Here is a 23,599-nt window from a genome sequence, read left to right on the forward strand (position 1 = left end):
ATCACACTAGCGTGAGTGGAAAACGGAAAAATATAACGCTTCTGCGTCCCATATCCAACAAGGCCGAAGGACGAGTTGGATATGGGACGCAGACATGCTTTATGTTTTCCTATTCCACGAGCGCGAGTTTGATAAGGAATTTATCTTCCAGCCTCATTAAGTCGATGGGGTTAGGTTATGTTTTTGGTTTTGGTTTTGAACGTGCAAAGTTTATAATGTAACTTTTGCAGTAACCGTATGCGGAGCCTGATGCATTGACACTCGCATAATACGCAGAGTGCAATTTTAAAACTGGGAGTAGGTTATCAGCTGATATCACACTCTGTTTCGAGCATCTGATTGGAGGATTAGCGTGTACTGGAAGATAATAATTATAATGCACCATCTACTTGAAACTTAATCTGACATTTCCTTATGGCTCAAATTTCAAGAAAATCTTAAGTTAACCACATGTCAGGTTGGCTCAGTGGTTTATTTTCCTGCCTTTAACCTCTGTGGACCCTGGTTCGAATCCCACTTCTGACCAGAATCTTGTATGTGGATTGGGTTGAAAGTTGGCTGGTTGGGTTTCCCCTATTGGGGTTTTCCTCCCACATCTAAAAATTGCCATTTCTTCGCATTTCCTGTTCATCCTGTTATTGGTGCTATTTATTGTGCTGGGTGTGAAACAAATAATGACCCTGTGCACTTTCACTGGAGCAGAACACTGTTGACAAGACATGTATGTAATATAAATTACCTGTAGAAGATTCAGCGTAATTTTTCATCAAGTTCTTCGAAAAAAAATCAGAAAAAAAATCACAGAGCAATGTTTGCAGGAGAGTCCCGTAAATACGTTGTACATGCTAATATATTTTTCGTCTCCTGAGACAAAAATTATTTTTGTTACTAATTTCTCAAAAACTATGGCACCTCAACAAGTAATATTTTAAGGGAAACTTCCTATCATTATCTTCAAACTGTTTCAGTTTAATTTGGACATTGTGTTTGCTGTTTCCACAAAGCACCTAAAGCCTATATTTTAGGGCATGATAAAGTTTTTTCTTGACAGACTTTTGATAACCATTGATGATTTTGATTCAGGCACAGGACCACCTTACACAGTTGTCTTCAGAATCAAGTTCTACCCAGCGAACCCTGATGACCTGAAAGAAGAGATCACAAGGTACCAGCTATTCATGCAGCTTAAGAAAGATCTGTTTCATGGAAGGCTCGTGTGTAGCAGGGAAGATTCAGCATTGCTTGGCTCTTACATTGTGCAGTGTAAGTTTGATAATCAAGTTATAGTCACTGATTAACCCTTTACTTACCATATAATGTAGGTGACTTAAGTCAACTATAAAGCCCGCCCTCTACCATTTCCACAATACCCCCTCACTCGAGCCAAGCACGAAGACTGTTTATTAAGACTGTAAATTACCATCCTACATCCGTGATCTCATCCAGCCATATGTACCAGCACGTGATCATCTACGTTCAGCTGCTGACAAGTTTCGTCTTGTGGAACATGCTGGAAAAATTCATGGGGATCCCGTTCTTTCCAGGTAGCTGCAGGGAAGGTGTGGAACAGTCTACCACATTCTATCAGAGCCATCCAGACAATAGAAACCTTCAAATCAACCCTGAAGACCCATCTTCTTCAAAGACATTTCAGTAACACTCACTAGACATTGGAACTTGTTCTTGTTTTTTGCACTGCTGGAGAACAACCAAGGGGGAATATTTTTATTGTAGCAAGTGCCATGAGCACTTTTTGTGGATACCAGCGCTATAGAAGACGTCATTAGTATTATTACTATAAAACTGTAGTCATGTCCATTTTCATTGTCCATAGCATAGTTTAGACAAGTTAAGTTGTGGTGGTTGGGGCTCCAAATGTACACAGTAATTTTAGCATTGGGCCTGTAATCTCAAGATCAGCCAAGTCAATGAATACATTTTTATTTAAATTGTTAATTTGATAATTATCTTACAATCTGTTTAAGTATTGAAGTACACTTTGAAGTACACAAAGACTTACAAAATTGAAATAAATCTTTGCTTAGTCAAATGTAGTTTTAAATTTTCAAAAATTACTGCTCTGTTAAACGCAATTCTCAATTATGTTACCTGAAAACTGTGGAAAAGTGGAATGAATAGATGTTGTTTTGTTTGTTTAAATTCTGAGTAGCACCAGGTTATTTCCCTTTGAAAGCCTCTTTCATTCAAAACTATCTGAACTATCAAATAAGTGAAGGGTTATAAAACCATTTGAAGCAATTGATTTTTCTGATGTTAACCTCTTGTGCAGCCAACCTGGGTGACTATGATCCTGCAGAGCATCCACCTGGTTATGTGTCTGGCTATCAGATTATTCCCAAGCAAACAGAGCGGCTTGAAAAGAGACTAGAAGAACTGCATGAGAAACACACCAGGTAATTCCTGTCACAACACATATTTTTTTATTTTTTTATTTTTTTATTTATTTCCAGGCAAACAGTACATACAAAGAATAGGCAATAAAAAAATGACTACACAGAGAACAAACCTGCGGATAACCAAAAAGCAAAAATAATCACTTTCTAAAGGCGATCGAAAATAACAAAGGCACAAAAGGTTGTTTGTAATTACAATTCAAGTTATTTTTAAGTTGTTTATAATTACAATTCAATTCACTGAGCAGAAGTGTGGTTGCCATAGACAGGTTACCATTCACATTCACTCGTATTTTCCATTCCTTTTAATTTGTTCTGGCTGATATTTGTTTTGCAAACTGTTTGAAGTTTAGCGACTTTGTGTGATTGAACCCGAGTAGTTTGGTAATAGAGGGTCCATTGCCTTTGGATTGGGCACTATGGGCTGTAAAAAGCATGATAAAACAAGTATTCCTTGAAATTGTGCAGTTTTTATGTAAGTTCATGGCAGAACATGGTCTGCTTTTTTTTTTTTACAAATTATTTGACTCCACAAAAATTTTGACTGTATTTTTGCTGGTTGTTATTTAAAGAGGCAAATGTATGTTTTTTCACTCACTACTCACTGTGGGTAATTTGTGCATAAACAACCCTTAAAAAGCATAATGAGTAATTCCAATATTGCAACATTGTTAGAGATTTGAAGGCAATGTCCCCCTTTAAAGACAATGGGCACTATTGGTAAATGTCAAAGACCAGTCTTCTCACTTGGTATATCTCAACATATGCACAAAATAACAAACATATGAAAATTTGAGCTTGATTGGTCTCCGGAGTTACGAAATAACTATGAACGAAAATAACTCCCTTGTCACACGAAGTTGTGTGCTTTGAGATGCTTGATTTAGAGACCTCAAATTCTAAACTTGAGGTCTCAAAATCAAATTCGTGGAAAATTACTTCTTACTCTTAAACTGCTCACTTCAGAGGGAGCCGTTTCTCACAGTGTTTTATACTATCAACCTCTCCCCATTACTCATTACCAAGTGAGGTTTTTTGCTGATAATTATTTTGAGTAATTACCAATAGTGTCCACTGCCTTTTAAAGGGTGTATGTACTTTTTGTAGGACAAAAAACACAGTGTCCACAGATTTACACTAAACTTACACAGTTTGAAGTTAATGATAGTAGAAAGCTTCCCTGAAAATATTACTTGCTTAGGTGCTGTAGTTTTTGGGTAATGAGTAAAACAATGTCATGAAAATAATTTTGGTCTCATGAGACTAAAATTATGTTAAGCATTTACAAACGTATTTTCATTACTCATTTCTCAAAAACTACTGCACTATCATTATCTTCAAACCCTGTAAGTTTAATGTAAATCTATGGACATTTTGAAAAAGTACCCAAATCCTTTAACTATTGGATGGTGTAACCCATGACCATCACATGTCTGCAAAATGTTCAGAAAAACTGGACTTCTTGCAGGTACAGCATAAACACTTACGCAAACCATCATCATATTTTGAAAATGGAGAAAAGAGACACAATCTTTAAAACATAATCAGCTGTTCTTTTGACAATTCTTGAATTCAGTAATTACGACTGTCTTGCCTGGCAGGAATCACATGGAATGTAGTAGGTTGCTTTTTTCCCTCAACTAAGATGCCATAATCAGCATATGTGAATTTAAGTTTTTAATTGTGATGTGTTCGTTCGATGACATTGGAAAAACCAGCTTGAAAAGATTCATGACATGACGGTTTCTTGGTGTAAACGGTGGCGGTACAAATGTATGTGTGCTAATAAGTGCTAATAATGTTCATTCTTGTTCGGTAGTGGTTTGACTCCAAGTGATGCAGAGGTAGCCTTTATCAAGAAAGCCTTTACTCTGGAGACATATGGTGTTGACCCACATCCTGTGCGGGTAGGTTTACATAGAAAATTTGTTTCCATTAAAATGAGTATTTACTTTTTGCCTTATCATTAGTATTGAAACATGACCCAGACATTTTGCTTTATGGCCGAGCAGTTTTAACTTAAAAGAAGCACCAGATTCAAGCTCTGGTGTTTGATCAGCAGAGTGTGGGTTCGAATCTCGGTCGTGACACTTGCTACATAAATTGGGGAGGTAGTGCTTTCTACTCTACCGGCCAGGCTTCGGACTTATGTCACCCAAGCCTATATCTGTATGGACTGTAAAAGGGGTATTATTATTATTATTATTATTTATTCGCCAATTCACATAAAAATACAAAAATACAAAAAATTTATACGTAAAGGATAAAGCTCTTAAAAACATTAAATAGGCCTATATAAATATAAACATCTGGATTGGAAAACATTAAAAAGGGAGATACATCAAGATATAAAAAAGGAGGACAGGCAGTAAAAGAGAAGACAAAGTACTACACGACTGAGGACAACAAAAAGACATCAACAATCCAGGTTTGCCAGGACTGACAAAAGTGCCTGCACTGTCACCAAGAGGTGTGTCAGTCCAACCTGGAAGGACAAGGGACAAACAATTACACATAATAACCAGGTTAACAAACAAACAAACAAACAAACAAACAAACAAACAAACAAACAAACAAACAAAACATGGATGCAAGACAACAATAAAAACTTACAAGATAAAAAACATCAGTTTATAAAACTGCCAGAAAAGGAACTATCGGGAATAAACCGCAACTTTTAGTATCCCTTTAAAAATATTGAAATTAGCAGTGAGCAGAGAGTTTTTAACATCATTGGGTAGAGCAGACCACTTAGTTGGAAAAGAGAAAATGCAGCTGTTTTTGGTAGAAGTTTTCTTGAATGATAAATGGTTAAAACAAAGCTTGTCAGTATGCCTGCTGTTGATGGTAATTAAACTTGGAAGAAAACTGTCACTTTGACCATTAATAAGCAATTTAGAAATCAAACAAAGGCTTTGATACTCTCGACGTTTACTAAGAGGAAATAAATTTAAGCGAGCAAGTCTAGACTCATAAGGTTCATCTTGGCGTCTCTGTTTAAGGATCATTCTAGTGGCTGTCCGTTGAATTTTTTCGACAGCCGCAATATTTTTTTGTAAGTATGGATTCCAAATTGGAGTGCAATAGTCTAAAACAGGCAAAACCAGAGACTTATACAATTGCAAGAGAGCTTCAAGTGATGAATGACCAGCTACACTGCGGATAAAACCAAGTAATCTATTGCACTTAGAAACTGTGTTTTGAACATGCATATCCCAAGACATATTATAAGACAATGTAACTCCAAGCAATTTTAGATTGTCAACTGTTTCTAGAGACTGGCCCTGCACATAGTAGGTAGGTTTAGTTCGAGATCTGCTACGGTTCAAAGATAAAACCTTACATTTGGAAATATTCAAGGTCAGAGCATTCTTTTGAGACCAACTTACAAGGTTATCAAGATCATTTTGTAATTTAACTGTTTCATGATCCTGCGAATTCACAGAGTGGTATATGAAGGTGTCATCTGCAAACTGACCAATGGAGGAATTTACATGAAGATGTAGGTCATTAACGCAGACGCTGAAAAGAAGTGGGCCCTAAACTGAACCTTGAGGAATTCCAGACTCCACTGGTATCCAGTCTGCAGAATGTCCCCCAAATACCACTCTTTGAAATCGATCACATAGAAAGGATTTGGTCCATGCTAAGAGATGTCCGGAAATACCATAAGTGAGATCAAGTTTTTTTAACAAAGTCTGATGACAGAGACTATCAAAGGCTCTGCTATAGTCCAAAGAAATAATATCAACTCTAGAGTTTGTCTTGTCCAAGGTTTGGAGCCATTCTGTTGTGCAGTTTAGAAGGAGGGTGTCACATGAAAAACCAGGTCGAAAACCGTGTTGCGAGTTGGTCCATAAACCGTAACTATTCATGTGATCCCGGAGACTTTTGCAGACGATGCTCTCAAGAAGTTTGGAGATAATCGACGTCAGTGCAATTGGACGATAGTTGTTTAGTTCCATTTTATTACCCTTTTTGAAGATAGGTACAATGTTTGCTTGCTTCCATCCAAGTGGTAATCTTCCAGTGCTCAAAGAAAGATTGAATATACTAGCCAGAACTGGTGCGATTTCCTCTGGGCAGAGTTTCAACATATCCACAGATACCAGGTCTGGACCAACAGCTTTACCACGGGTCATTTTGTTGATCCTGCTGAGAACCTGATGACTGTTGACACTTACAGAATTCAAACCAGGAATTTGTAAGACAGGAGAAGTGATGGTGGAGTTTTCATGGTCTAAAGATCGTGTGAAAAAACTTTGAAAATGGACGTTGAAGGCATCAGCAATGCGAGAAGTATCCCTGTTTCAGCCCTAGGAGTAGGTGGCAACAATAATTGTAGCCCACACCTTGAAGTGGCCTTCAGGCCTTGTGTGTCTGGCGACTTGCATTTTAAAAAGAACTATATAAAATAAATAATAATAAACCTATAAATTTATACCGCACTTAATACTACGTTTCTAAGCGCATGGTGCTGGTGTCCTAATAGGATCAAGTCTGGTGCGGAAAAAGCTACAAGGCCTTTTGGCTTGTGTTGATATTTTCCCAAAATTCAAGCCCTGTTAATCAAAAGTGGTTCTGACCTCAAGTTTGGACTCTTTCAATTCAATTTAATTCCATGTTTACTGTCAAATAGTAATTTGAATTGTTGAATATGCTCATAACTGTAACAATTTAGTTTAAAAATTACAGAATTACAAATGATGCTGAACTTGCTGAAGAATAACAATATCTTTAGTTTTGATTATAGACCGTAGTGAATATCCCTTTTTTGCTGTGGAAGTCGCCATCTTGAAGGGCAAAGCTAGGCGCGTCCAAACGGGTACATCAACGCAGCACGCAGCATTCCCGGTTTGTTTTCTACAGCACATGTGCGCACAAATGCCATGTTGTAGGTCAGATATTTGACAGTGACGTCATAATCAATACGGTCTATTGAGGACTCTACCAATGTCAATGTTATCATAGGTTATCTGAATGTTTCATTTCTTTAGGATATTTATGGCACTGCTTTGCACATTGGAATGACCCATGTTGGCCTGTTGGTATTCAGAGCCAATGCTGTCGTAGAGACATTCAAATGGCCAGAGGTCAGGAAGTTTAGCTACGAGGGGAGAACATTTTTTATTCACGCTATCATAGATGAGGTAAGTCGATTCTTTCGACCAATTCATTCACAGTAGTTTCAGTTTGTCCTGTACCAGTTATGTCCTTCATACATGTTACTGGGATGCATGATACTAACATGACCAGTGCCCAATTTCATAAAGCCTGTTTAAACATACAATTTTGCTAAGCACAGAAAAATATTGCTGAACATAAACTGGTTACCAGCCAAAAATATTCCATAAAGTTTGCATTGTTATGTGGCTTACAAAGTAGCATGAATGCAAAATAAAAGCGTTACTGGATCTGATATCTGATGTCTATTGAATCCTTAGTAAAATGCACCCAAGATGTTTTTTTCCAACCAAACAACTTGGCTACACAATTGGTACAATGTATGTTGCACAACTGTGCACAGTAAGTTTGTACATGTGTGTACTGTGTAGATGCTTTCAGTTTCACCACATAACAATATAATAACAAGGTATTTATATAGCCCCTTATGCTAGGCTTTAAAGCGCTTAACAAGAAAAAGTTAGGTACACAGTTAGGTAAAAAAGCAACACATAATACAGAAAATACAATTATAAAACCACTTCGAAAAAAAGTGATGATTAAAACAAAATGAGCAAAAATGTTAAAAGATAATAAAATTGCAAAACCAAGTATCATAACACATTATGTCATTTTTGTTCTCTGCCTTGTGAAAGAGCCTTGTTTATTGGTTACTTCTTTATAAATTATTGTTATAATGGCTTTGTACTGTTTTCATGAAGTATGGAAATAAGTGTGAGTTTGAATTGAATTGATAATTGCAGTGTGACATACCATCTGCAAAACCTACTTGGATGAAGTTACATGTTCATGGTCAGATAGTTCAATGGTTTTAATAAGGTGGCCGTAGAATATTCTTTGAGTTGTAAACATAACGACTTTGTCATATTAGCTACATAAATAGTAATTATCATTTTGATTACAGAGAAACGTGAACCATGGGTTTCGGTTACCAACATCTGCCGCTACAAAACATCTTTGGAAAAGTGCATTAGATCATCAAGCATTCTATAAGTAAGTACATGTACATGTATGAGAAAAGATCAGTACAGCATTGGTATTTATCAAACATAGTGTTTGTGAGTATCAACCTCAAAACTCATTGATTTTAACATTAGACAAATTCCAATCCTCCAAATAAATGTTTCCTGCTGAAATGTAAAAAGGGAGAGGAAAAAAAGAATAATTTGAAGACCCCAGAACTACATTGCTTACTATGATTGCCATAATTGGCGTATTTATAAACATTAACAAAAACCCTATCATAACAAAAACAATTTTTTTATTTTTTTATTTTTTACATTTGTTGTGTATTTCTTTTTTCTCTTTGATGTAGAAATGTGGCAGGTCGATTGTTGGTATGTTTATTTTGTTGTAAGCTTGAAAGTGGAAATAAATGTGGTCATCCAAACCAATTATTTGATATACCCTTAGACATAATTAAAGAAAAAAAAACATGCATGGCATCAGATTTCTAAAGACAATTTGATTCCCCAAAATAAAACAAATCAGTGAAACATAAAAACTTATAGTGTGAAACAAAAAGAACAAAAGAGATTAAACATAAATGAATACAATAGCATACATACATTGTTTTAAAGGCACTGGACACTATTGGTAATTGTCAAAGACTAGCCTTTTCAGTTGGTGTATCTCAACATATGCATAAAACAACAAACCTGTGAAAATTTGAGCTCAATCGGTCATCGAACTTACGAGATAATAATGAAAGAAAAAAACACTCTTGTCACATGTAGTTGTGTGCGTATAGATGGTAGATTTTGAGACCTCAAGTTCTAAATCTGAGGTCTCGAAATCAAATTCGTGGAAAATTACTTCTTTCTCGAAAACTACTCCACTTCAGGGAGCCATTTCTCACAATGTTTTATACCATCAACCTCTCCCCATTACTCGTCACCAAGAAAGGTTTTATGCTAATAATTATTTCGAGTAATTACCAATAATGTCCACTGCCTTTAAAGTAAGTCAAGGGGTTCAATTGCTAGTCAATACAAAAAATTGTCAAATTTAGGAGATATTGAGTTAGTATCTAATCTATAATCTAAATTAATAAAATTTCTATAAAAAATCGGCAACAATTTGAAAAGCTTTAATTTCCCTTTTATAACAGTGGCAAAGTGTACTGTACTTTTTTAAAGATAAAGCGAGGGGTTCAATTGCTAGTCAATAAAATCAATTGGCAAATTTAGGAGATATTGAGTTAGTATCTATAATCTAAATTAATAACATTTCTATAAAAAATGGGCAACAATTTGAAAAGCTTTAATTTCCCTTTTATAACAGTGGCAAAGCGTACTGTACTTTTTTAAGATAAAGCATGACACTTCTGATGTGTTAGATGAGTACCTTTTCTAGTTTTGGGTAAGATCTTTTTAATATTAGCAAGCCTGAGCCTCAGAAAAATCCCTGACAATCTCAAAGAACGTTGACCAGAAGAGCATTTTTTAAGTGACTGGAACACTTTACAGTATTTATGAGAAGCTTTACAAAAAAGCAATGTTGTGAGGGAACTAATTGCCGTCGCCTTTGATGAAGTTTAATTATTTATCTTTATTGATAGGATAGAGTATATTAGGAGCAATTGCAGGATCAGACATTGTGTCAAGCGGTAATGTGTCTTTCATTGCGATTCGGCAATACAGGTTGCCAATAACCACTTGAAATGCCAAACAGTTAGCGTTTCAATTCGAGCCAATTCATCTTCATGGTTGATCACGTCATAAAAAGAGACAGTTGCTTGTATTTGGAGCCTCTCTCGAGAAAGTTCACTCAATACTTAACATCTTAAGATGAATAGAGGCGATGCAAATAGAAAGAAAGCAATTTGAAACGCAAAGTCCTGTATCCTCTTTCTGAATATATGTAAAGGTATCCATAGCAACCAGATGTCCTCGTTTCATTCACCTGTGGGGGATAAACATATGGGCAATTGATAAAAAATGAAGACGTACCCTACAACACAATGACAGTAATGCCATGGGATTTACATGTGCAGTATTACTGTCATATTACAGGTGAGCTTAGTGAGTGGAATATGAATACAAATTACACAGTGTGTTTACCTCTGTTTTCAATTCCACTGAGCTCTCTCAAGCTTAGTTCTGATCCTAAGTCTTTTACTTGTTTCACTTTTGGTCTTATTTCAATACTTTACTCTCTTGTTTAGTATTGACCGCTTTATTTTATAAATTTTGTTTTTAACATCACTTAGTGGGCTTAGTGGACTTCAGTTTTATCTTTTGGTCAGTACAATTTCCAATAAACAGAACACTTGATCTTCAACTGAAACCTTTAAACTGGAAGAAACTTTAAAACAGCTCATTAACCTAATCTAACATGTTTAAATGTCACAAGGGTATACAGGCCTTTGAAAGTGTTTTGCAAATTGAGTTTTTCAAAACTTATTATCAACGTCTTCTGTGTTTTAAATTTCTTGAAATGACACACTTGCAATTTAGTTCTGAAACATGTGAAATGTCAGAAAAGAACTTCTGCCAAGTCTTTTCCCACAGTGCCTTTTTAATGTTGATTCTTTTATTTTATTTATTTATAAATTTGTTGCTGATGTACACGCATACATGTAGTAGCAGCATTGCAATGTGTTAATAATATAAATGGCTGCCAGTGTCAGTGTGAATTTTGATTGAAGGCTAGAAATCCATTGCTCTGTCAGCATTGTCATTGTGTGTGTTCTAATCCCATCACAATCACTCCGTGGCGTTTAGTTATTTGAATGGACAAATGGAAGACTATGTAAGTAGCTGATGCCATCTTACATAGACACACAATGCACATTACTTTGAGTGTAGTGGACACCAAGTATGATGGGGTGAAGTAAAATAATTAGTCGCTTTTTGTGGCCCTGGTAATTTTTAATTTTTGTATACATTTAAAAAGAGCGTAATCTGATATCCTTATTGGCTTGTTTCTTCATTGTGATATTTCAGACAAACGACTCATTTAGCTTGGTTGCATCACAAAAATGGATTTGCAGCCTCATCAGTGTCATTGCTAAGTGTAGTGTATTAATCTTTAGCCATGTTTGCATTGGACTTTTGGGTCTGGTAACACCGGCCGGGTAAATTAACTTACCAGCCTGGTAAATTAACTTACCGGCTCAGTAAGTTAACTTACCGGCCGGGTAAGTTAACTTACCAGCCCGGTAAGTTAACAGCTGTTCGCACTTGGAATAATTTGTGTCCGGTTACTTAACATGGGTCAGTCTCAAACCCTGGCTTGGGCTCCGGCTCAGGCTCAGGCTCCGCGCGCTGCATACGCAGTGGAAACACAGCTATGCTTTTAACCTGCATTTTGGAGCAGCGCATACTGCACACGGTGGTTCAAACATCAGCAGACCTTTTAGATGGAAGTCAAGTGACAGTATTGTTAAGTGACCAGAGTGGTGCGTTCGCATTGTACTTCTTGTCCCTGTTAAGTTAACATTGTTAAGTTACCAGGTCTCAAATCGGCCTGTTAAGTTAACAGCGCTGTGGCAGTAACTTACCACCCCGGTAAAGTACTGGCTGTTCACACTTGGACTTAGTAAGTTTACAATTCGCGGCCGTAAGTTACCCATTTTAAGTAGAGTGCAAACACGGCTTATTATACTTGTGATAAAACATTGCATTGAATCCATATACTTTGTTCTATCTGTATGTAGTCCAGGTAGTCGACGTCGTCGTAGATCATCGCTTTTATTAGGGTAAAAAACACTCCTGCATGGCAAAGATATGATCATCATGCTTGCCTGACACCCACTCCGCACTATCATGTTCCCACTCCCATTCAAAATAAACCTGCTGTTCCAGTTTCTTGCTATAGGAACACTCAACCATTTTCTGCCTTTTGTAACATTGGTGAGGGAATTTAAGGAAACAACAGTTGGCTTGTTTTATAACAATAATGCTTTTTTTGTTTTCAATATCTTATTCAAATGCTATCATGATGCATCCTGCATGTCTTCTATCATCTTTCCCATATGCATGGAAGTATATTAAGGCCTGAAGCATCCTCTTGTGTACAAAAATGCCATCCTGTGGTGTAATAAGGAATATTGTGTATTGTGTATAATTGTCATGATTGTTTCTGAATGGGTAAGGATCACTTGGTTTGGTCAACAATCAATCTTGAAACCCCAGGGTGAATATCTTTTTGTGTGTACTCCTGATGATAGCATGAAGTAAACAAAACTGTAATTGAAGCTTAGAGTTATATATAAGAACTAGAGGGCGCACTGGCTTATACACGCGCGTGCGCGCAGGCGGCCATTTTCGAAGTCTGTAAGTTGACAAAACAGGCATTGCTTAGCGTTTGTTTGGGCGGCCATTTTGTAAGTTAAAAAACAACATCCCGTAGCATTCAATAAACACAATCCAACGTGTGTTTCATATTCAACGCGCTTACAGAATGGCGCGCGCGTGTCTCCTTGTGGTCCCGTCGCGTTTGTGCAAGCAGCATCACCAGTGCGCCATCTAGTTGTTGAATTAACTCTATGAATTGAACGTAATAGTATTTTGGGGCCTTACCTTATGGTTTTGAGCCCAGCAGGTTTCTGTGGGAAATAGAATGTACATAGTGTGTACCTGCCAGGTATGTAACAGGTAAATAACTATCGTCTTTCATTTGACCCCAGACCCTTCAGGATAAGATAGTCGCAAGAGTTACCTTTTTATGTTGTTAATATTCCAAAACTGTTGGGTCATATTTCAAAATGATTGGCTTAAAAACTCAACTTTTATACATATGATGAAAATGTGAGCTTTAACAGATGGAGAGAGAAATGATTTGCTTGTGAGCAGCCTGAAATAATAATGGAGTTCAACCATTACAAGCAGGAAGTGTCTGTCTGAGATTTGTAGCAAAGTTGTTTTCAGGGATAGTTCTACATGTACCTTGTTATGGAAGTGCTGTTTAGATATTATCGATTTTGAGTTCCTTCTTCAATCGAAACATATCGACTAAATCCTACCGCTTGTGACAAGATTTTGAATTCCTATAAGTTAAAGGCTGGAAAGCCTAATTCTGTTATGAAATGTGCTTTTATGAACATATTGGGATGTTGGTTAAAAAACGAGGAAGTGGTGATATGCTTGTTTGAAACTTTGCTTTTCTTTTTTAATGTAACCAGGTAACACAGTTGAATCTTTGCTAAATTTAAGAAATTTAAGTAAATGTTGCACAAAATCAATCACATTGTGATACCATTGGGGTCCATTGTTTTGTTTACACACTCGGGGGTAAATGGCGCCCTCAGCTTTTCCTTGGGTGCCATTTACCCTCTTTCGGGTGTGCAAACAACACGGACCCTTTCAGTATCACAGTGAGTTTATATCATGTTGCAGTGAGAAAATGTAACACCCTGAAAGTATCTGTGTCTGAAAAGTTTTTATGATATAAGCCCTTATAGACCTTTTCGCAAATATCCTTTGCGCAAGCGCTAACTGTTGAATGAGGTGCATAACGGTCTAGCTAGCGATAAAACTTGATAAAGCTATACCAGAATGTATCTCATTCAATGCCTAATGCGTGCACAGATTATTGGCGATAAGGTCTATGCACATGATGTCACTGCAGTCTGGCACCTTCAGGTAGTGGTTGCTTTGTGGTCACCCCTGTGTGTCGCGCAAACTTTGATGTCACTGCAGTCTGGCACCTTCAGGTAGTGGTTGCTTTGTGGTCCAACCTGTGTGTCGCGCAAACTTTGCTTTGCAGTCTGGCACCTTCAGGTAGTGGTTGCTTTGTGGTCCAACCTGTGTGTCGCGCAAACTTTGATGTCACTGCAGTCTGGCACCTTCAGGTAGTGGTTGCTTTGTGGTCCAACCTGTGTGTCGCACAAACTTTGCTTTGCAGTCTGGCACCTTCAGGTAGTGGTTGCTTTGTGGTCCAACCTGTGTGTCGTGCAAACTTTGATGTCACTGCAGTCTGGCACCTTCAGGTAGTGGTTGCTTTGTGGTCCAACCTGTGTGTCGCGCAAACTTTGATGTCACTGCAGTCTGGCACCTTCAGGTAGTGGTTGCTTTGTGGTCCAACCTGTGTGTCGCGCAAACTTTGCTTTGATGTCACTGCAGTCTGGCACCTTCAGGTAGTGGTTGCTTTGTGGTCCAACCTGTGTGTCGCGCAAACTTTGCTTTGCATTTTTTCCCTCGAAGATGGTGGTGGGATGACATTAGATAATTGGATGAAATCAATGCATAAGGTTTATTTAAGTGAACATTAACAATGATGAACACGTTTCAAATTACTTATGAAAAGCAATGACTATAGTTTGGTGAACATATTGGCTTTTCAAAAGGGCACTAAGACGCTGACTAGCGTATGTTGATTTTGTTCAGCACTTGATTTTACCAAGCATGGACACTGCACTGGTACAGATTAGTGTCTGTGCATGAATTCTGAGTTTATGTCTACCTCATTTATTTGACTCCATTGTATTCGGCCCTCTATAGGTTTAGACGATCCAGCGATGTATCCAGCCACACATCAGGTGGTTTCTTCAGAGGAAGCCGCTTCAGATTCAGGTCAGAGGTCAAAACATTATGTGTCATTCAATATGCAAATTATGAAACACATCTACCCACAATTGTTTTTTTGATATGTACTTTTTGACAAATACACATGTAGGCCACAAGATGATACGCAAGTCATTATCTGTTTTTAGAAATAAAAGTGGAAAAAAACACCAGTAATTTGTTTTAATTTTTTTAAGCAAAACATATAGCCTAATGACAGAAAGGTACAACCTATTCAATCAGAAACGATGCAATGGGAACCAATGTACTTGGAACCATGTAGGGTTTTTGTTGTTTTTACCTGACATTTAAAAAAAATGTATCCCCTGGCTACTGCATCCCAGATTGTATCGTAAACTTGGGTTTGATCCTTGGCTATACGCCAGTTAAAATGATTGTATGGTTGATGACTGGCACCGGCAAATGTTAAGGGAGAAGACCAATTTAGAGCTAGATAGCTCAGTAGGTATAGCGTAATTAATTTAATCCAGAGGTCTTAAGGCCTCGTTTTTTTTATTAAGGTTATGGTTTTCTGTGGTATTGTGGTCTAACTTTGGCAATTTCACATTTTACTATTATATATTTTGCTGTACAAAAGGATTTGAAATGTCATGTTATTTTATATACTTGACAAGAAACCATTCAATTAAATTCAGGGTAATTTTTTTCAGGCAACTTCGAGGCAACTAACTGTACTGCATGCACAATGAACACATTGGCAGCTCAAGAGATACAGTGTATCGTTATAGTTGTAACTCACTAACCCTAGGAAATATAATGATAAAACTGAAATGAGAATGTCTTGTTGGAGATTGCCTGGAACTGGTTGTCTGTAAAATCGCCTTGAGTTTCATGGCCTTCAGCGTTCCACTCTAAGTCCAAATCTAGTCAATTTGTCTTTGTTCAACTCAAAATAATTGTTTCATACTTTCTATAACAACCTTGAATAATCCTTGGTTTTTGTTAACAGTGGTCGTACACAAAAGGAGGTACTTGAGAAGAGTCGGAGTCTGAGTAGAGAAGAGCCAACGTTTGCAAGGTGAGAACGCATCAATACTCTACACATCATACATCTCAATCAAAAGTGCTACCTTCAAAGACATCTACATTTTAAAAACACTGAACACTATTGGTAATTGTCAAAGACCATCTTCTCACTTGGTGTATATCAACATATGCATAAAATAACCAAACTGTAAAAATTTGTGATCAATTGGTCGCTGTAGTTGCGAGATAGTAATGAAAGAAAAAACGCCCTTATCACACGAAGTTGTGTGCTTTCAGATGCTTGACTTTTAGACCTCAAAACCTAATTTACTTCTTTCTCGTAAACTACGTTACTTCAGAGGGAGCCATTTCTCACAATGTTTGAAACTGTCATCAGCTCCCCATAACTCGTTACCAAGTAAGGTTTTATGCTAATAATTATTTTGAGTAATTACCAATAGTGTCCACTGCCTTAATACCGCAATAATGTATTACGTGAGACATGGCATTTCTGTTTATTGACTAATTTAAGTATTTTGGAATAGCCAGGTTCTTACTGTGTTTAACTTTTGTTCATTCCTTTTATTTCATTGTTCCTTTATTTTAATTAATTCTTTAACTTATTTGTTTTGAGTTATCCACATCCATGAAGTGTATAGACCTTTATCATTCTGCCTCCATCTTGGTCATGTTACTCGTATCGAGTAACAATAATGAATGCTAATAATCATTTTGCAATTAGGAACCAGACTTTTTCTGTTCTTCCAGCCTCTGTTTGGTAACATTGATATCAATGGGAGAAATTCAAGATGGCTGCACTGTGATAAAGGACTATTACTGTTTGGTCAATGGTTCAAGTTATATTCCTCCTTCTTAGTTTTTAGTAGTTTTATGTTCATGAAGTTTCTGTTTCTGTTTACAGTCATATATTTATCAGCATGTTTACTTGCTTCTTGGTTTTATAATGTTTATCTGTTTATCTTGAGGTAATTGTGTAACTTGTTTTGGGGAAATGTGTGAAAAGGTAGAGGAAAATGGGCGGCTCTAAGGGAAAGATTGGTGACTTTATGGGGGATAATGTCACGTGTGACTTGAAAGGGTGACAGCAGAGGCAGACATATTTTAATCCTTTGAAATGATTTCCTGCAGGAGTCCACCTATGATAAGGCCAAGGAGGGTTCAATCCTTTAGAGAAACCAGTGCACTTCATCCCCCCTGTGAAATCACATTCGATGGTAAGACCATGATCTCAATGTTTTCTGGTTTTCAATTTGTCTGTTCTTTGTTCGATTGCTTGGTTGATAACAACAACAGGTCCCTAAGACATGTTGTGTGTCATCCTTCACTTTATTTCGTTTTATTTTGTTAAAATCATTTCGAGGCCGATAGGCTAAATTTGATTTGATAATAACAATCAATAATTGGCATAAATAGTAAAAATGATGTAAACACTACAATAACTTGAATTCAAAACTGTAAACAAAAAACACCCCTGAGAATAGGAATTGGTGTGATGTACAATCCTGAATAAAATGACCAAATAAAATTCTTGGGGATTTTTACACTCTTTTACACTGTTTTACACTGAATAAAATCCGTAAAAATAAATCTTCAATTATTTTTTTCAAACATCAAAAATAGATCATCAGGTGTTAAGCAAATAATAAAATAAAGAATTGAGGGTTATTTGTTATAATCCATAATAGCCACTTCGCAGTATGGGGTTGTGCTCACTACTGCAAAATGAGATAATGTGTTTATTTGTCAATAAGGTCAAGAAATGATCGATGCAAAACAATTGTAGTATAAGCTGAAATTTAAAAGTTATAATATGAACTGAAAATGACTAACAAAGTACATTTTCATCCCTGCTTGTAGGTTTCTCTCAACTGTCGGGCTCAGATCAATCCACCCCAATCAAGATGAATGACCCCTTCATGACCTATGCCCCAGCTCCCCTAGACAGCACTGATGATTCTGACATGCATGCAGACAGTGAAGACATGATCGATGCTGCCACGCCCACCATCCAAGAAGAACCCTATGAGCAGCAAGCTGAGGAGGAGACAAAACAAGAGGCTCCTTGGGTCTATCAGGAACCACAGACTAACCATATCAAGGACAAACCGATTGTAGACAAACCTCACTCATCGTCGGGTCGCTGTAGTAAAGTATTGACATTTACTAAGGTAACATTCTGCTGTGTAGTCTTGGCATTAATCCTCCTCACCGTTTCGCTGGTAGTGCTGTATGAGACGGATCACATCCCGACCCTTGACCCCCTACGTCAGAATGAATCCATTAGGGAATTCAAAGAGGCTTATTATGTTCCTGTACGTGGTTGGATTGAGGAGGGTTGGGAGCAGGTTAGCGAGGGGTACCAGCAACTGCCGTCAATGGAGGAGTGGATGAAGCAGATTGGTATCATTAACGACGGAGAGGCAAAGCAAGAGAAGGAGAGCCAATAAATCAAAAGAGGCGGAATCAAACCTCTATATGTGGTGAAAGGGTAGGATGGTCCTACATTGCCTTGGTTCACGAAAGTTTGTAATGCGTCTGTGCATGTTGTACAGTGCCTTGAGAATGAACACCATAGGGTACTAACAAGCTTTTGAATACATTTATCATGTTGCAAGTACATCTTTGTTTGTGCATGCATCTGTGCATGTGATGTTATTGACTTATTTACAAGATAGAAGAAATCGTATGTGATGTTCAAACAAAGTTTGATTAACCTTACAATCTCCACACTTGCCACAAAATGTAAAAAAGGGAAATTGGTCTATCTCAGCTGTGTTTATTTGATTTGCCATTTACTACAGTTGGCCATACTGGTAGTTTTAAACACTGATCGGTTGACACGCATTACTTGCAAGGATTTAGCAATAGGCTCATCTACAGGGAAGTCTTTTCCCAAATGTAAACCAAAACATACACATTGTTTAAGTAGCCTGTATTTCATTTTGTACACAACATGTAAACCTTTCCCCATGAAACAAACACTATGAAATATTGTACAACATGTATCATTTTTCCAGAGTTGAACCCTCAGTTGCGTACTTCATTTTCATAGTGAGAATCAGGGACGTCCTACATGTACCCAGAGGTCTGGGGAGGTCTGGTTCCAGACCGACCTAATTGTTGTAACAGACAATGTGTTCAGGACTGGATGGTCTAAGAAAAGTTAATTTCCTGGCCTGTATTTTCATCACTGAAGGGGCACTTGAGGCCATTTTCATTTTGTTAAAGGAACTTCCAATTGTTTATTTTGCTAATTTTGATTAAACATCCAACAGCACAAATAAAACCAATAACTGGATGAATAAAAAATGTTCAGTTTTAGATGTGGGAGGAAAACCCACACGGGGGACAACCCTCACAATCAAGTAGGGCATGAAAACCCAATCCACATGTGACATACATGGGTCTGGTCTGAGGTGGGATTCTAACCAGGGAACACAGAGGTGAAAGGACGGAAAAGGAATCACTGAGCCAACCTGATCCTTTTGGAAATCCTTTGAGTCTATACCTGAATGTTTGGGAGAGGCATCTAGGCCAAATCCAGGGGCAGTTGGACCGTGCGGATTCTGTGTAATCCCAGATCTACTTCCAGGCCTGTATGCTTCGTCTTAAAAAGGGCAAGGGCACCAAGGCATTTTCTCTTCGTTAAAGAGCACCTACGAGAAAACTATAAATTTCTACTGGGCCAGAGCATTTCAAAGGCACCAAGGCGCCTTCTTGCCTTTGTGAAGTAGCCGGCCTGTACTTGATCTTGTTTATATAATGTAGCTACTGCGTGTAGGATGACTTGATTGATGTGACAGATTTGTTTTGATGTGACAGATTTGTTTTAAAGAATAGAACACGTTTGGAAAGTGATTTTACAGAGACATTATATATATACTGTATAAAGTATTTATGGTAAGTTAATAACTTATATAAATATGTCATGCATAATTTGTGAAAGTTTAGCCTACTGGTAATTTGTGGTATTCACATAAGGTGCTAAACAATCTGGAAATCGGTGAACAAGCTCTGTCTTGCGTTAAAGGAACACGTTGCCTTGGATCGGACGAGTTGGTCTATAAAAAGCGTTTGTAACCGTTTTTTATAAAATGCATATGGTTAGAAAGATGTTTTAAAAGTAGAATACAATGATCCACACAAGTTTGCCTCGAAATTGCGTGGTTTTCCTTTTACTGTGCGAACTAACATGGTCGGCCATTTATGGGAGTCAAAAACTTGACTCCCATAAATGGCCGACCGTGTTAGTCGACGAGGTAAAAGGAAAACCGTGCAATTTCGAGGCATGTTTGTGTGGATCATTGTATTCTACTTTTACAACATCTTTCTACCCATATGCATTTTATAAAAAACGGTTACGCACGCTTTTCATAGACCAACTCGTCCGATCCAAGGGAACCTGTTCCTTTAATATAGTAAATTTTGGTTAGAGGGTCACTTTTGGAGGATTTTTTTCGTCATAATCACCATCTCACTTATTTGAACTTATTCTTATTTGTAAAGGAAGTTCCTCCAAATCTGCCAAATGTTTTGCCTAAGGTTCTTCAGTAATGTTTTCAATTGGAATTGTAAATTTTAGGGATAATTTTAAGTATGGGTTGAGTTGAGTGTAAATAGTAGGCGGGACTAAATAGTTTTAATAACAGAAAAGCATCTAAGAAAGTTGTGACCACAATCAGGAAACTGAAGATGGTGGTAGAAACATTTTGAAGTTTTTATGACGGAGGAAATTTACAGAAAAGAACAGGGCGTCTTATTTTGAATCATGTTATCAACGATTGTGTGACAAATATTTGAAAGAATATTTTTTGGAACGAATTGTGATTTAGAGATTTACAGTGACTTTGAACTGGTTTATCAATTTTGATGCACCAATTAAAATTGCAGTTATTTGCAGTGGATTGGAAGAGGTAGAATTTTAATTCTCACTGTCAAAGAATATTAAAATCAAAAATAGCTTTTTAAAAGTGTTTTATAACTAGTGAAAGTATCACAAACAAAACATAGTTTACAAATCTTCAAAAATACAATATGGCGTGTATAGCTTTTACAAGTTTCCAAAGTCAACATATTCTTTGTACTTTCACAAAATATTAGCCAAGATTATGTAAAGACAATTAGTCCCTTTGGAGCTAAAGTGTATTGACATCATTGCAATAAAATAGTTTAAACTTTTTTTGTAAGATAAGGACAAGGGTCAATATTCCTCAGGTTGGTTGGAGCTTGTACCAATGCTACATCAAGAGAGCTTTCATAGACATTTTGATAAACTTAAACCCAAGTTTTAATAGTAGTAGTAATAACATACAACATTTTTTAGGCCTTTTTTAGGCACTTAAAGACAGTGGACACTATTGGTAATTGTCAAAGACCAGTCTTTTTACTTGCTGTATCTCAACATATGCATAAAATAACAAACCTGTGAAAATTTGAGCTCAATCGGTCATCGAAGTTGCGAGACAATAATGAAAGAAAAACACCCTTGTCACACGAAGTTGTGTGCGTTCAGATGCTTGATTTCGAGACCTCAGGTTCTAAATCTGAGGTCTCAAAATCAAATTTGTGGAAAATTACTTCTCACTCGAAAACTATTCCACTTCGGAGTAGCCGTTTCTCACAGTGTTTTATACCACCAACCTCTCCCCATTACTTGTTACCAGGTTAGGTTTTATGCTAATAAATATTTTGAGTAATTACCAATAGTGTCCACTGCCTTTAATACGGCTGTTTCTAAGCGCACAATCAGTATTTTCCTGCAAGGTATGTGGGGCTACATTTGGATTACCTAATCCTTTTACATAGCACCATGTAATGGTTTGCAAGGTACTGTGCGAACATGCTGCTAATCACACCAGGAACGCCGAGGCGAGCCCCTTCTCTTTTTTCAATAAGTGCACTGGGGTCTTTTATGTGCGTTACACAACACACGTGACCAACGCCTCTTTGCCCATTTGAAGGACGAAGTATCATGGTTAAGTATCTGGCTTAAGGACATGGGTGTCACGACTGAGATTTGAACCCACACTCCGCTGATCAGAAACACCATAGTTTCAGTCCGATGCTCTTCACAGCTAGGCCAGGAAGAGACTCAAAAGAGAGAGTGCAATAATGCCATACTGTCTGCATACTGCTGCAGTATTGGCTACATGTTTAGAATGTCATAAGATGTTAGCATCCTATACTTCTCATTTCTCATTCAAATAATATTGCTCCTTCATATTTTAACTTATTGACGTTTTAATATCAGAGTCATTTTTCAAAATAGCAATCAGCCATGTTTAGATAATCAACGATGTTTACACAAAAAGAAGTACGTTCTCTGAAGGGTTAACCATGTTGTGTAACCTCTCTCTTCACTGCTTATTTATTGTACCAGCTCCATGACATAACAGACTGTGGTATTCAAAGCTTTGTTTGTAGTAAATTAAGTATATATATATATATGTACATTTGTACACTGAGTCGGCTGAAGATGCTTTGTGGTTCCCTCGTTTGTGGTTTCAAAGATGAACTCTGGAGATTGAAGCTATATTTCAGTTTACTTGTGCAGATTCAATTTTTGGATAATTATTTATTATGTCTTTATTGGTGGAGTCGGGGTCAATGGGATGGGTTTGTTTGGTATTATTGGTGATTAGTAGTATTGGGTAACGAGCTGTTAATAGTGTAGTAATTAAGTGCTGTTTGGTCTACGTCTTATTTTGTATGTTCATATGTTGGGAAGAGACAACGTTGCCGTGAGTGGTTTTGACCTGCCCGGCCTTCATTACAAGTAACTGGTAATTGTTGTTGTCTATGATTTACATTGTACGCCTTAATCTTGATTTGACTAAAATCTTGATGATACATAAACATTACTATTTTTGTCATGAAACTACTCACTTCTTTACCCACATTTGTACAAACCGTCAATGAGTAGCCTGGGTTATCCTGAAACCAAGGCAGGACAATGTCAGCTGCCTTGGGGGAATGGATCACATTAATAACCCAGGTTACTGCATTGAAAGGGGACGATGCTTCTAACTAGAATGGCAGTGTCATCACAATTTTCATAATATTGTTTTATCTCTATCTTCCTGAACTTGGATGAACAGTATTGTATTCAAGGTGATATATGATAGTTTAGAAACTGAATACTTCTACTGGGTGAGCAATGCTGTTTTTTCAATTAAGCAATCCAACATCTTTTTTGACACTCTGGAACTACATTCCGAAAAACCATCCGGAAAAGTACTGTGGACTATAGCCCTACTACAGATCAACTCTTACAAGCAATCAAGAACAACACCACAAAAGAACAATATTCTGCACCAACACTCTGGAATCACACTCCGGAACAATACTCCGGAACAACACTCCGGAACAACACTCCGGAACAATACTCTGGAACAATACTCCGGAACAACACTCCGGAACAACACTCCGAAACAACAATCTGAAACAACACTCTGAAACAACACTCCGGAACAACACTCTGGAACA

At 37.3% G+C, this 23,599-nt stretch overlaps 1 protein-coding gene across 2 annotated transcripts in view; it reads left to right on the forward strand.

Annotated features, from left to right (window-relative positions):
* Positions 1 to 20,184, forward strand: part of LOC117295474 (FERM domain-containing protein 5-like) — a 28,486-nt gene extending 8,302 nt beyond the window's left edge. The window contains exons 4-13 of one of the 2 annotated variants that reach the window (XM_033778142.1): positions 1,084 to 1,263; positions 2,291 to 2,414; positions 4,234 to 4,321; positions 7,412 to 7,564; positions 8,503 to 8,591; positions 12,259 to 12,300; positions 15,044 to 15,115; positions 16,077 to 16,145; positions 17,243 to 17,328; positions 17,972 to 20,184. In XM_033778142.1, coding sequence (XP_033634033.1) covers positions 1,084 to 1,263; positions 2,291 to 2,414; positions 4,234 to 4,321; positions 7,412 to 7,564; positions 8,503 to 8,591; positions 12,259 to 12,300; positions 15,044 to 15,115; positions 16,077 to 16,145; positions 17,243 to 17,328; positions 17,972 to 18,561 — 1,493 coding nt within the window. In that variant the 3' untranslated portion in view covers positions 18,562 to 20,184. The remainder of the gene's footprint in view (positions 1 to 1,083; positions 1,264 to 2,290; positions 2,415 to 4,233; positions 4,322 to 7,411; positions 7,565 to 8,502; positions 8,592 to 12,258; positions 12,301 to 15,043; positions 15,116 to 16,076; positions 16,146 to 17,242; positions 17,329 to 17,971) is intronic. The other variant, XM_033778143.1, reaches the window with a different exon arrangement.
* Positions 20,185 to 23,599: the final 3,415 nt, after the last annotated feature.

This window comes from Asterias rubens, chromosome 10 (assembly GCF_902459465.1).
Source record: "Asterias rubens chromosome 10, eAstRub1.3, whole genome shotgun sequence".
Taxonomy (NCBI): Eukaryota; Metazoa; Echinodermata; class Asteroidea; order Forcipulatida; family Asteriidae; genus Asterias; species Asterias rubens.